We start from the raw sequence: 14,660 nt of genomic DNA on the forward strand, positions 1-14,660 counted from the left end.
AAGGATACAAAGGGGAGGAAGACAATTAGCAAGAAAGTGAGAGGAGGTATCTGGAACATAGAGGTTGTCCTATTATGGAGATATATTTCTTAGGTAAAGAGAAATCTCTGTTAATAGCTCTTTTCCTGGATAGATTTCTTTTCCAATGAAAATATTACTAAGTTGAGAGGAGGAGGAAGAGATTGACCTGAATCTGCTAGTTTGTTTTTTTTTTTTAAAGATTTTATTTATTTATTTGACAGAGAGAGATCACAAGCAGGTAGAGAGGCAGGCAGAGAGAGAGGAGGAAGCAGGCTCCCCGCCGAGCAGAGAGCCCGATGCGGGGCTCGATCCCAGGACCCTGAGATCATGACCCGAGCCGAAGGCAGCAGCCTAACCCACTGAGCCACCCAGGCGCCCCTGAATCTAGTTTTTTATTGCTTTTAACTCAAAATAATCTTCACACCAATGTGGCCCATCTTGGTGCAACCCATATTTGGCCCCTACAAAATCAAGCTTGAATAAATCTATTCTTAATATTATACAGATTCTCTTCAACTCTGCAGATAGAATAAGGCATCCTGGCATGACTCTTTGTGACATCTTTCATCCATATCTAGAGGATCATTTATCATTTCCACACTATCCTCCACTATAATGTGGGCAACCTAAGGTAGAGAGGATAATAGATTCATGCTTGTATTTCCAGCACCCAGTCCCACATATAACACATAATGGAGTCTCTGTAACTGTTTCCTGAATGAATGAGCATTATCTCATAAGACGGACTGAATTGCTAAATAATTCCTGAAGATGGCATAATTACTAATGCACTGATTAACTCTGTATCCACATCTTATATCCAGTCCTGAAAGAAATATTTTTCTTTTTTGAAAATAAGATTAAAAAGGAAATGTGTACAGCTCTGACAATACATTGAGACCAGTATATGATTCCATTTCTAGAATATAATTGGGCAGTGATTTATGTTCTAAATTTCTTTGCTATAAGAATTAATATTGCCGGGGTGCCTGGGTGGTTCAGTGAGTTAAGCCTCTGCCTTCGGCTCAGGTCATGATCCCAGGGTCCTGGGATCGAGCCCCACATCGGGCTCTCTGCTTGGCAGGGAGCCTGCTTCCTACTCTCTCTCTCTCTGCCTGCCTCTCTGCCTACTTGTGATCTCTACCTGTCAAATAAATAAATAAATCTTTGAAAAAAAGAATTAATATTGCCTTTCCATATAATAGAATATTATGTTTTGTATATTTCAATTCCAGATCTTTTTTTTTTCTTTTAAGTAATCTCTACACCCAGCATGTGGCTTGAATTCACAACCCTGAGATCAAGAGTTGCATGCTCTACAAACTGAACCAGCCAGGCACCCTGATCTTTCTCTTTTTAAAAACATACATGTTTTGAGATGCAGAATGAGAACATACAGATTTTTTAACTGAAATTTATTCTGATTCTATATTTTATGAATGATGGAAAAAAATTTAAAAGAATGTTTTGTGGTCATTTGAATTTTGTTATAGTAGAATTCAAAATAATCCTTTTTTCATTTATTTTAGTGTCAGTTTGGTGGAGTCCTCAACATTTATCTCTTTGCCATCTCAATTAACAGAATCTGGACAATTCATGAACCATGGGTAAATATGAATATATTTATGCTTATAATTTTCTCAGGAAAAATTCTGAGAAATTAGCATTCAACTGAACTTGTTATTAATTATACAGTAGTTTTTGTTTATTTGAAATATTTAATTTATATTATATATAAAATTTATATTATTCAGTTATTCTGTTCTCTCATGTGTTACTAGGCTATGTGCATGAAAATTGCATAAATATGCAATTGATTAAATACAGTGGATTCTCATTATTTGTGATAGTTATGTTCCATAAAATTGTGGCACTCAGTGAATGAATACTGTGCCATTATTCCCAGAAGAAATATATGTAATCACATAGAAGATAATTATACATCCTAAAAACAACTCATCCTGGTAGATTTTATTTTTACATAGAGAAAATAAAGTTCATCCATGTTAAATGACTTGTATAAGGCTGACCCACTAAATTGCCACAAATTGTTTCAAATCTTGTCCACCTGGCCCCAGAGGTGGGGCTTCTTGAACATTTTTCTTCTGTACTGCCTCCTACTGTCTCCCTCCTCTGGTCATCTGCATGTGAGAACTGAAGCAGAAAGGCCTAGTGTCACTTTTGTTGACTTTAGCTGGGAACTGTGTGACCATTGACTGGAACTTTTTGCCACTCTGCACATGTGCACAAACAACAGGGGAAGCTCCGTGAGTATGGATTTGGGGGTTACAAATCAATTTTAGTGAGGAGGCAAATTTGCAAATAACCAGAATTTGTAGATAGTGAGGATCAACTGTATTTAGGCTTACTCTACCTACATTATGAGATCCGTGTTTAGTTTAGAAAGAGACTTTGACTTTGGAGTAGAGAAGCAGAATTTTTAAAAGTTAGATTGCTTTATATTTCTGATCTATTTTGAATTACTAAATAACTATTCAATGTGAAATAGAATAAAACAACATTGTCAAGGTTAAAGAAAATCAGCTAGAAAGAAAATAATGCAAGTATATCTTAGTGAAATGCGTGCATATACTGACCATTACTATAACAACTACTTCATAGCTACTATGTTAGTTTATTTTCTACCCTTGTCTCTGTGTAATGCTTGATAACGACAGTGTCATCCTTTTAGATGCAAAACTGTGTCAGGAGTCAAGGATTTGGCAACTTTTAAACCATAGGAATAACCAATGTTGAAGTCCTCAGAAACTCTTAAAGTGATTTGTGCAGAACTTGCTAAGATTAAAAAGAATATAGTTTATTTTCCAAAAGTGAATTGTATTTAAGCCAATAGTTTTATTATGTTATAAGGATTACATTTATTATGCTTGACTTCTTCATTGGTTGGTCTTTGAGAAAAGTTGTTTTAGGAGCACACCATTTTTATCTCAGAGCATTTGTTTTGTTGAATGCTAATTACAGACTTAACTAAGGCATTCAAAATCTTACTTTTACATTTTTCTGTCATCAAGAAAATAATGAATTAATGCCTTGAATGATAAAGCATCATTAATCATAAGAATAGAGTATTGTAGGTAATTTTTGTTAATTTCTTTGTAGTATGAAGTGCTGGTATTGCTAAAAACTCTTCAGTAAATACTTCTCCTAAGTCTTTATCTTTTTAGTCTCTTCCTTCTTGATTAAGCAGCTGTCTGGCATTATAGATTTTTCCTGAATGGCCTTGAATTAGTTTTTCCACATTAATTGCAAATAATTTATAGTATCACATATTAAACTGGAGTCAGATCTCAAAGCAATGTTATAGGTATCTGTGAGAATAAGTAACTCAAAATTGGATCAGTTTAATGAACAGCAAAATTGAGTCTGCTTTCTCTCTCTTTTTAAAGATTTACTTATTTATTTTAGAGAGAGAAGGAGCATGCATGAACAAGGGAAGGGGCAGGGGGAGAGGGAAAAAGAATTTCCTAAGCAGACACCCAGGTGAGCATGGAGCCCAGTGTAGGGCTCAATCTCATGACCCTGAGACTGTGAGCTGAGCGAAATCAAGAGATGCTGAACTGACTAAGCCATCCAGGTGCTACAAGTCTATTTTGTTAATTTAGAATGCAGTTTAGGAATTCTATATCCCAAACTTCAACATGATTTTTCTTCATGTAATATTCTGGAATGGTTTTGATTAGCTCCAAAATTTCATAATTACTGAAGCTATAGGTAAAGATATCTTTTTTAATGTTATGCTTCTCAAATCTAAACCGTAATGGAAATAAACAAGTATTAAGACCTTTGTAATGTAATTTTTGGCTAGAAAGGACACTTTTCAAGTACTCATCCAAAATAATTACCAATTCAGCATGCAGTACCGCTGAAGAAGTATGTCTATCATGGTCTCAAACATTGATCATTCTTTCTCATATAGTCTCTTCCATTCATACTTAAAATATTTTACATTCTTAGTTCCCTGCTGAAAGCTTCCTGTGATAAAACTAACATAAAGATATGGTGATACTGAGTATTGGTCAGGGAGAATAGGATCTACTATAGAGTAGTTAGGCTTCTGTACATTAACTGTCAAAGAATGATTCAGAGCCCTTTGTTTAAAGAATTGGTGATTTACTCCTTTGCACCTCTGTGAAGACTGCCTATCAGATCAGAGGTGAGAGTGGGATTTGAAAAGGCAAAGGCTACAGTTTTTTAAGGAAAAGACATAGTCTCTGGTTTATCATGTCAGCACTGTTCTGAGCTGAATGGCCCCAAATTCATATTTTGGGTTGAAATAGAACAGTCTTAAGTTTACCCCAAAGGTTGTCTTTCTGACAGTTCTTAAGAGATTGATTAGAAGCACTTATTATGGCTCCTTTTTGGGGGTCCTAACTGCTTGCTGTATAACACCTCTAGGCTCTAATTCACATAGCAGGCAAATCTTTATTCACTTTCGCAAGGATTAGCTAAAGTATCCAGAACTCCAACAATCCAATCTACTTCATAGGCAGCAGAAAGGATGAAGCACAATAAGAGTGTGCCCTTTCTTTCTCTGTTAGGGAAACTTCCAGAAATAGCACACAGCACTTCTGCTTGTAGCCAGTTGGCCAAATCTAGCTGGAAGGAAGACTAAGAAAGGCCCTTCTCCACATACATATCACAGTAAAGTGAGGGGAGGGAAGGGCCCATGGATACTGGGATAGGCAATCAACAGGTTCCACCATGAGGGGACACAGAAGAGAGTTTTATTCCAACTAGCACAAAACTATCTAGTATTTCCTCAGTCTGGCTTCATTAGCATAATAAGACCTTTTGATCTTTAAATATGTCTTAATAAAATAATACTTAGCAATATTATACACCCGGTTTTTCTTAAAGCTCTCCCTAAATTTTTGTCTTGAATAGATTTCCAGATACAAATAAAACTTAAGAACGTGCATTTTGAATCATGACCAAAATGGAGGTCTGATCTAGTACCTCTATGATTAATAACTTCGGTATATAATATACCATACAATAAACATTACACTTTCTCAGTAACTCCCATTCTGGTCTCTAGGTCTAATCAGCAAGGTAACATAAGAGAACAAGAAAAGATTAAAAAAAATTACTCCATAAACTACCAGTAATCCCTTTTCAGAGCTCTTAACAAATATCCCTGTTCTATTCTTTTTAGGCATGTAGTAACATTACACTTACCCAGTTGAAGTTATTTATGAATATATAACTTAATCAGCCAGTGGCATGTGAGGAAAAGTACAAAATATTTTCTCCAAGGGTAGGTTTAAGATGCAGTGAACAATTTCTCTCATTCCCTTTCCTTGATACAGTTAAAGAAGTATATATAGAAATGGAGTTGTCTTCACCAAGGATCTTTGAGGCCATCCTCTCCACCTAGGAGAGACATGTAATGGGAGCCTGAAGTGAACTACTATGCTTAATCCACTGAGATGCGGGGTGTTATTGCAGCATGACCTAGCATATGCTAACTGAAACTCCTTCTCAAATCATTTCAGTCAGTATCTCCTCAAATAATAAATATTCTCTTCTCAAATGAGCAGTAAAGTGCTGAAATTATCTTTCATGTGGCATAAAAAAAAAGTCAAGTCTCCTATTTAAAATTTTTAAAATGCCTCTATAAACTGCTCTTCCTAAGCAACAGACACACATAAGACAGCACATTTGAAACCACATGGATGATAAAACTTCATATTCATCACACAGGAACATGATCCATGAGCATAAGCAAGAACCGCTAAGAACTTTTTTATTCTAATTAAATCCAAAGGATTACCAGAAAGGATCAGGACAGGACGCTGATTTTAGCCACAATTTAAAATTAAATGATAGGTCAATGGTGTTCAGAAGTGAGCACTATGTAAATAATTTCCTACAGTAATATGACTTGCTATTTTTTCAGCAGCATTGAATTATTTATCATTTAATAAATTCTTACTAAGTGGCCCCTTAAGCAGTGCTCTTAGTACCGGAGGCATATCAAATAAATAAGTCATAGATCTGGTTCTCAAGGAGCCAACCATCAAGTAGAGAAGAAAAAGAAAATCGTATACAAGTGGAGGCAATTGTCCAGGGCAGAATGCATTAGTAATATATGTTGTACCAAAAAAAAAAAAAAAAAGTTCATGAGCTCATTGGCAAGGAGTATCACTCTCTAGATATGGAGATCCTGGGTTTCATCTCCCTTCTCTTTTCTTTACATATATTGTTGGGGACTAGCTAATGAAAAGACCTTTTGAATAAATCAGAGTTGTCTTATCCTTAAAGAGACCCTCAAACCCAGAAAAACTGAGTTACCTATACTATTTATGGTAAAGATGGATAGAAAAGAATTGCACACCTAGAAAGAGAAGACATTTAAGGAGAATAATGAAGTACTATGCACGTTTTTCTCATGCATATGTTATACTCTGCTGTTCTTTATAATATACAAATCGGGATCGGAAATGTAAGATTTTGATGGCCCAAATCTAGAGCAGGGGAGAAGTTTCCTGTAAGTATAAAAGGAGCGTGGGAGGAAGGAATTGCTGCAACATTGGAAGAGGGGAGAGGCAAGGGGAAATATAAGACATATGCTTATGCATATGGATTGTGGGAAAATGTGAATGAAAGTTGAAAAGGTGTTGAAGTGTTTATCCTTCTGCTTTGTAATTATTCCTTGTAGACTTACTTAGTATGACAGACTATAATCTGTGAATTTAGGAGCTTTGTCTTTTATCCTTGTCTCTCAGAGTACCTTGGCCCAGAGTAGCTTTCACCCAAATGAAAGAAGTCCCTGATATTTTTCAGATATTTTTCTGAGTCTTGATTCTTGCTAAAAACCCAGAAAAGCTCAATTCTGCATGGCTATGATTTTAAGATATTTCATTTTACTACACTGAATAATTGGTGACACTTAGAATTAGGCAAATCTCCAAGGAAAACAGTGATTCAGAAGCCAGATGTAGGTACTAAGTGTCATAATCTGCCATGATCCTTTTGCTCTACAGGAGAGTTTCATACCTGTTTTTAATTTCTTCACGGCCTTTGCCAGTGTGATGAAGCCTATTCTACTTTACAGAATAATGTTTTATAAATATTAAACTAAGATATAAGAATTAGAGAGTATCTTAATCTTCCCAGGCTGCAGTAACAAAATAACATGGAAATGATGGCCTAAACAACAGAAATTTATTTCCCATAGCTCTGGAGTTTGGAAGTCCAAGATCAAGGTACAGGCAAGATAGTTTTCATTTGGAGGCCTCTTCTCTTGACTTGTTGGTAGCAGCTTTCTTGCTGTGGGCTTACTTGACCTCTTTGAGCATGCATAACAGTAAACTCACTGCTGGCTTTTCTTACAAGAACACTAATTCTGTTGTATCAGGGCCCCACCCTTATGACCTCATTTAACCTTGATCACCTTCTTATAGGCCCTATCTCCAAAATTAGTCATTTGGAGAATTGGGGCTTTAACATATGAATTTAATGGTGATGCAATTCAATCTATGGCATAGAGGAAACTCATACTCCAGCAGATAATAAAAATATTTTAAAATTGTAATGTGTTAAAATATATACTTAACATAATACACAATAAAATCTACTGGTGGACATAATAACTACCATACTTTAAAAGTAGTTATGATTGTAAATAATAGCTTAAGATATGTATAAGAATTGAAATGCAATATAAACATATCCATGATTATTTGGTGACCATTTCATATTACAGCTAATGCTACTGTGGCTTGATTTAAATTGCTATTAAGAGTTAGTGGGAGTGGAGCACCTGGGTGGCTCAGTGGGTTAAGCCTCTGCCTTCGGCTCAGGTCACGATCTCTGCGTCCTGGGATCGAGCCCTGCATCGGGCTCTCTGCTCAGTGGGGAGCCTGCTTCCCTCTCTCTCTCTCTGCCTGCCTCTCTGCCTACTTGTGATCTCTCTGTCAAATAAATAAATAAAATATTAAAAAAAAAAAAGAGTTAGTGGGAGTCAAGATGGAATTTTTCCCCATTTGAATTCACAGATCCACTCTGTCCTCGCATCCTGGGTTGGTACACCTTGCTTTACAGACTTCTCAGTCACTCAGGAGCCAAAGATGTACTAAAAACAGCAAGTATTCCATTTTTTAAAAAAGATTTTATTTATTTACTTGACAGAGATCACAAGTAGGCAGAGAGGCAGGCAGAGAGAGAGTGGGGGAAGCAGGCTCCCTGCTGAACAGAGAGCCCGATGTGGGGCTCAATCCCAGGACCCCGGGACCATGACCCAAACTGAAGGCAGAGGCTTTAACCCACTGAGCCACCCAGGCGCCCCAAGTATTTCATTTTTACTACCCTCCAGAGACCACTGGGTCCTTTTTTAAAGAAGCCCTAGGCGCATGGAGGATGGAGTGTATCTCAAAATTGATCCACTTACATTCCTTCCTGTGATGCATGAAAATTAGTCTTGAACCAGAAAATTTGTTCTTTGATTTGGACACAGCTGTGAATGCTGGCCCAGGAGTAGCTTCATGAAGGCTTATGTTAAAGATCTCTCCTCCCCAACTGAAAAGGTTTGAGTAGTAAGTCATTCTTGGGGCTGATTTATTCATGCTCTGAATAGAACCATTTTGGTCATTTTAGTTTGAAAAGAGCTGTGGGTCATCCCTGCAGAGAAAAAAGGAATGTCATCCCTTTACACCTCCTAAGTAGGCTTCACTCCCTGACTTCAGCCCACTACTAAATTAGTAGAAGATATTCCCTTGCTTGATCAACAGTATTATATATAATTTTAACCTCTTTTGATGCTATTTCTTCTTTAAGACCAGGGGTTTAAAAGTGCTCCCTCTGCCATAGCTTCAGCGGCAGTTGGTGAGCATTTAGGAAGATGATAGCAAACACTGAGGTGTGAGGTAGGATTGGTTTTCTGTTCTTTCTTTGATCAGCAAGATACTGGTTTTGTAAACAAGCTGGGTTTATCACTGAAGTTCTAGACTCAAGAATGTTGATCAGGGAAAATAGAATTTACCTGAACCAAATTACTTTATTAAATTATTTTCTGACATCTCTGAATTAATCATGATAATCACTAGTTTTATGAGCAAGATAATAACATTTCTAGGTCTGCAATTTTTTCCTATCTGTCTTTACCACAGGTAACTCAATTTTTGTACATTTGAGAGTCTCCTTTGAGGATAAGGCAACTCTGATTTATTCAAAAGGCACTTTCATTAGCTATTCTCCAAGAAAATACATAAAGAAAAGAAAAAGAAAAAGAAGCCCAAATTTCTCTGCTTTTCCATTCATTATGGAAAAAATGGCTAAAGGGCCAGATATTGCAAGGATTGAGCAAAATGAAGTTCTCAAATTATCTGAGGATTTTTTTTTTATTTTTATTTTTTATAAACATATATTTTTATCCCCAGGGGTACAGGTCTGTGAATCACCAGGTTTACACACTTCACAGCACTCACCAAAGCACATACCCTCCCCAATGTCCATAATCCCACCCCCTTCTCCCAAGCCCCCTCCCCCCAGCAACCCTCAGTCTGAGGATTTTAATCAGGCATTCTACCTACAGCTCCATTATAGAGATGGCTGTGGAAACAGGCATCGAGAAATAAACATTCTTTATTGTTTTTCCCACTCTCTGAATGGTCTCCCTTATAATTGCTAAAATGTCTAGTATGTCTCGATAGCCTTAAAGTGTCTATTAGTGTCCAAATTACATAAAATATTAAAACAGCTAATCAGAATGTCTGTGAGTTGAAGTAAAGCAGAGAGTACTTACAAGATGTGGTAAGCCTTATTAAGAATGTTGTATCAAGGGGCATCTGGGTGGCTCAGTGGGTTAAAGCCTCTGCCTTCGGCTCAGGCCATGATCTCAGGGTCCTGGGATTGAGCCCCACATCGGGCTCTCTGCTCAACAAGGAGCCTGTTTCCTCTCTCTCTGCCTGTTTCTCTGCCTACTTGTGATTGATCTCTGTCTGTCAAATAAATGAATAAAATCTTTAAAAAAAAAAAAGAGTGTTGTATCAAGAAAAGTCAGTGGAGAAAAGAAATCAATATGGCTAGAATTTTACTTGGAAATAGTCCATATATTTTTACAGCATCAAATTCAGGAAAACCAAGGGGCACCTGGATGGCTCAGTTGGTTATAGGCCTGCCTTTGGCTCAGGTCATGATCTCCTGGGTGCTGGGATGGAGCCTCCCCACCCCATCCCCTGTGCTGGTCTTCCTGCTCAGTGAGGAGTCTGCCTCTCTCTTTCTCCCTCTGCCCCTCTGCACTGTTCGTTCTCTCTTTCAAATTAATAAATAAAGTCTTTAATTAAAAAAAAAATTCATGCAAAAGCAAATGACAGGGTAAGAAAATACAGAGATTTTGTATTTTCAGAAAAAAATCAGGCAAACAATATCTGAGAGCTGAGATGCTAATTGCCAGCTTGTGGAGCAAAGTAATTATGAATATTGAGAAGAGCAGTTTGGGGAAAAATGGATGGGATCTGAAAGATATGGAATCTTTCAAGGGAGACAGTTGTTTCAGGCTGTGGTCTGCTAAATAATTTTCAGAAATGCAACCAGAGCTTAAGCAGCTGCCCATGTCTCTTCTCTTTATGAGAAAGAAGCAAATGCAGAAATAATAAACTGAAAGAAGAGAATCTTTGAAGAAATCAAGTTCTAGAACCACTTTTGTAGAGAACATATAGTCCTAAGTTGAGACCACTATTTTTGGGCCTCGGGATTTGGGTTTGTTTGTTTGCTTGTAATTATTATTAAATGTTTATTTCTCTGTAGTATTCATAAGTAAAAAGGAATTTTTTTAAATAAATTAAAAAAAATTTTTTTAATAAACATACAATGTATTATTAGCCCCAGGTGTACAGGTCTGTGAATCACCAGGTTTACACACTTCACAACACTCACCATAGCACATACCCTCCCCAATGTCCATAACCCCACCACTCTCCCCCACACCCCTCCCCCCGCAACCCTCAGTTAGTTTTGTGAGATTAAGAGTTTCTTATGGTTTGTCTCCCTCCCGCTCCCATCTTGTTTCATTTATTTAAAAAGGAATTGTTTTTACTAAATTGTATTAAACAGTGGTAGAAATATGGATGATTGTTAGTTTCCTTTTTGCATTTTTCTTTTAAAATTTCTGAAACAATATAAACATAAAGGAGATACAGGAAATACATCTGTGACCTTTGTATGTCATGTAGGTAGCCATAATTTTTAAGGATCTGTAAGATTTAATGAAGACAGAATTGTTTTGAGTTTCGTTTGTGTTGTTGATGTTGTTCTCCTATTTATTTATGACAGTGACGCTGGGAGTAGCCCTGAAAGTGTTAATTCGAAGAGTTTTTGCCAGTCTCCAAATGCCTTAAGAACCTGTGAGTACCTCATATAAAAGCTTTCATTTGTCTTCATGTCTGACTTTTATGTGCATAGTATACCTGTAAATGAAATACTCAACAAAGGATGGTTATGACAGTAGACAGAAGGGCAAACCCAGGGTCTGGTTCTCAGCTTTTCCTGTTCATGAACTTTTGCAGGACTCTACATCTTTCTCTTCACTGTGAGTCCTAGTTTCCTTATCCATAATGAATGGATTTAAATAAATGACTTTTATGTATCTTTTGGCTTATTCTAAACTGTTTAAACCTATTTAGGTGACAGGTATCATCATGTTTAAGATTACAAGAAAACACAGATTTACTTTGTTTAATGACATAACTGTACAAGAAAACACAGATTTACTTTGTTTAATGACATAACTGTAGATTTAGAAGATCTGTATAGGAGGTGGATAGGACAATGGATAGAGGAAGGTTCTGGTTTTCTCTAGCTACAGAACAAACCACCCCAAATGTAGTGCCATCAAACAGTAAAAGTAGATTAGCATTATTATCTCTCACACTTCTGGAGTGACTGGTCTCAGCTAGATGGTTTTTGCTCAGAGTCCCCATGCAGTTGCAGTCAGATAGAGGCTGGGGCCGGGGTCATCCCAAAGGCTTCCCAACTCACATGTCTGTTGGTTAATACCTTTTGGCTAGGACCTCGGGTGGGACTGTTGGTCTAGAAACTTCTATGTGGCTTTTCATGTGGCTTAGGCTTCTTCATAGGATGACAACTTGTCTCTAAAAGCAGGTGAGCCAAGAAAGGGATGATTAGGACGAAATCATATTAAATTGTTTGTTCTAGTGTCAGACGTCATACTGTTGCCTTCTAGCATACTATTCATTAGGATCAAGTCCCTAAGACTGCCCTACCATATCACCACGTTCAAGGCAGTGTTGAAGAACTTGTAAACATGTTTTAAAACCAACAAAAATAGTAGAAACAAACATATATATAAAACATTCCTCTATTTCCAGTTCAAGTTTTCCATTACACCCTGTTATGTGAACTATTACATAGTTGACAAAAAAAGTTGAAGATGCTTAGATGACCACTTTACTATTTATATATGTATATCTAGGCTAATTTAAACACTAGTGCAGTTCCCTTTTTAAGGACTCTTTAATAGAGGGCCATAATTACACGTTTTTTATGGCATTAGGCTGGAGCTGGGGTCACCCATGCTTTCATTAACAAATGCACGTGTCATCTAATTTGGTGTACTAATGCTTTGAACATTTTTTATTCATTTCAAAACTTGAAGCACTAATTGAAACAGCTGCTTTATTTGAACAGCACTTATGAAATGATATGTAAACAAGCTCTGCTTCGTGTTTTGGTAGCAATTAAGTCCAATTTCATCAGAGAGTTCTTCTGCTCCACACATACTCTTCACCTGGGAGTAAAAGGGACTTCAAGCCTGGAGCTCTTGTTTCTTCCCTTTGACATGCACACGCGCTACTGTGTCATCATCCTCAGCAACGAAAAGGTGAGAACTGAACAACTGAACGGTGGCTTGTGTTTTCATCATGGGCTGGCGCTTGAATGGAGTAACCAGTACAGGTGACTTGAAGGCAGCTGAAGACTCTAGTAGTGTAGATAACAACTTCAGCCTTCTAGTTGCTAAACACAGAGCTTATCCTCACAAATAAGCAAAGAGGTAGACTAGTTGTGGGTAGAGTTTATAATGGCTGCCTTAGAAAGTCCCATGGGAGCAGATGGGTAGCATATCTGACCTTGCTGCAGCTCTGGCTGTATTTACATTATGTAGCTGCACAACGAGTTACCTACCAAACACTGAGGGGCTGAAAAAATACACATTTATTATGCCATGTTTTCCATGGATCAGAGATCCGGGCATGACCTAGGTGGGTCTTCTGTTTAAGGTCTATTAAGTCTTCAGTCAAGGGACCTGCCAGTGCTGGATCTTCCTTAGAGACCCCACTGAGGAAGGAGCTGCTTCTCAGCTCTCTCAAGTTGTTGGCAGAATTAATTTTCTAGTGGGTGTGGCGTCCACGTTGCTTACTTCTTTAAAGCCAGCAAATGGGACGCCTGGGTGGCTCAGTTGGTTAAGCATCTGCCTTTGGCTCAGGTCATGATCCCAGGGTCCTGGGATCGAGCCCTGCATCAGGCTCCTTGCTCAGTGGGGAGTCTGCTTCTCCCTCTCCCTCTGCCTCTCCCTAGGCTTGTGCTCCTCTCTCTATCAGATAAATAAAATCTTTACATAAAAATAAATAAATAAAACCAGCAAAGGAAAGAGAAGGAAAGGAGGGATGGAAGAACAGAGAAAGGGAGGGAGGGAGGCAGAGAGAGAGAAAAAGACAGGCTAGAGGAAAGATTCTATGATATTGTCCCCTTCTGGAAAGAAACTGCCATGTGTTGACCTGAGGAGGGAATTTATAATGCCCAGAAGATAGTCCCAAATACATCAATTCTGTAGCAGTTATGTGCTATATTAACTGCCTATGCAATGAAATAATGGTAATTAGAAAGAGGTATTGTATCGATCTGGTATCAATAGGATTATTTACACACGAAAAGTAATATAGCCCATTAAATATGTAAAAAATAGTTTAACTTCACTTAAAATTGCCATTTAGGAGGGGAAAAATACCATTTTATAGTAATGCTAAATCTTGTTTTTTATTTCCCCTAAAGGAGCCCAAGATTTAACCAAATTCCTCTATATGAAAATTTGTGAAAAATAGTAATGGTAGTGTGACTAGTAGTTTAATCAAATACTTCATAGTTCCTTTTTATATTAAATTATAATATAGACCTAGAAAGTGCAAGGCTTAATTTTTAATAGCATAGTAAGGAGACCGATTTTATTATTTGAATTCAGCTATTGAAATATTAATATTTACTTCCATAAATTTTGTCTAAATTAATCCAAATATAATTATATCTTAACTATCCAAATATAATTATACTTAACTTGGAATCTCAACTCATTATGTCTTTTGATTATATATATTTTGTTACTGTCAGAAAAAATATTAAGAAAAACAGTAATCATAAAATTATATTGCTGTCAACAGAGAAATAATACACTTAATCTAAAGTATTGCATTGAATTACAATTACTTATGTGGGCAAACACATCTATTAATTTACACATTCAATTTATTGCTAATTATATTGAAAAATGCAATTACACGCTTAAATAGATAATCAAACATCTAAGTCCACCTAGTTAGCTTCTGTTCTTATTAAATGTGTGATAAGTGCTTTGCCATTAAGAACCACCTGTTGAAAACCATAAA

At 36.9% G+C, this 14,660-nt stretch overlaps 1 protein-coding gene across 1 annotated transcript in view; it reads left to right on the forward strand.

The window, feature by feature from the left end:
* CFAP47 (cilia and flagella associated protein 47) overlaps positions 1-14,660 on the forward strand; it is a 521,025-nt gene that overhangs the window by 267,189 nt on the left and 239,176 nt on the right. Inside the window, exons 40-42 of the mRNA XM_032330937.1 lie at positions 1,551-1,628; positions 11,317-11,387; positions 12,738-12,883. Coding sequence (XP_032186828.1) covers positions 1,551-1,628; positions 11,317-11,387; positions 12,738-12,883 — 295 coding nt within the window. The remainder of the gene's footprint in view (positions 1-1,550; positions 1,629-11,316; positions 11,388-12,737; positions 12,884-14,660) is intronic.

This window comes from Mustela erminea, chromosome X (genome assembly GCF_009829155.1).
Source record: "Mustela erminea isolate mMusErm1 chromosome X, mMusErm1.Pri, whole genome shotgun sequence".
NCBI classification, from domain to species: Eukaryota; Metazoa; Chordata; class Mammalia; order Carnivora; family Mustelidae; genus Mustela; species Mustela erminea.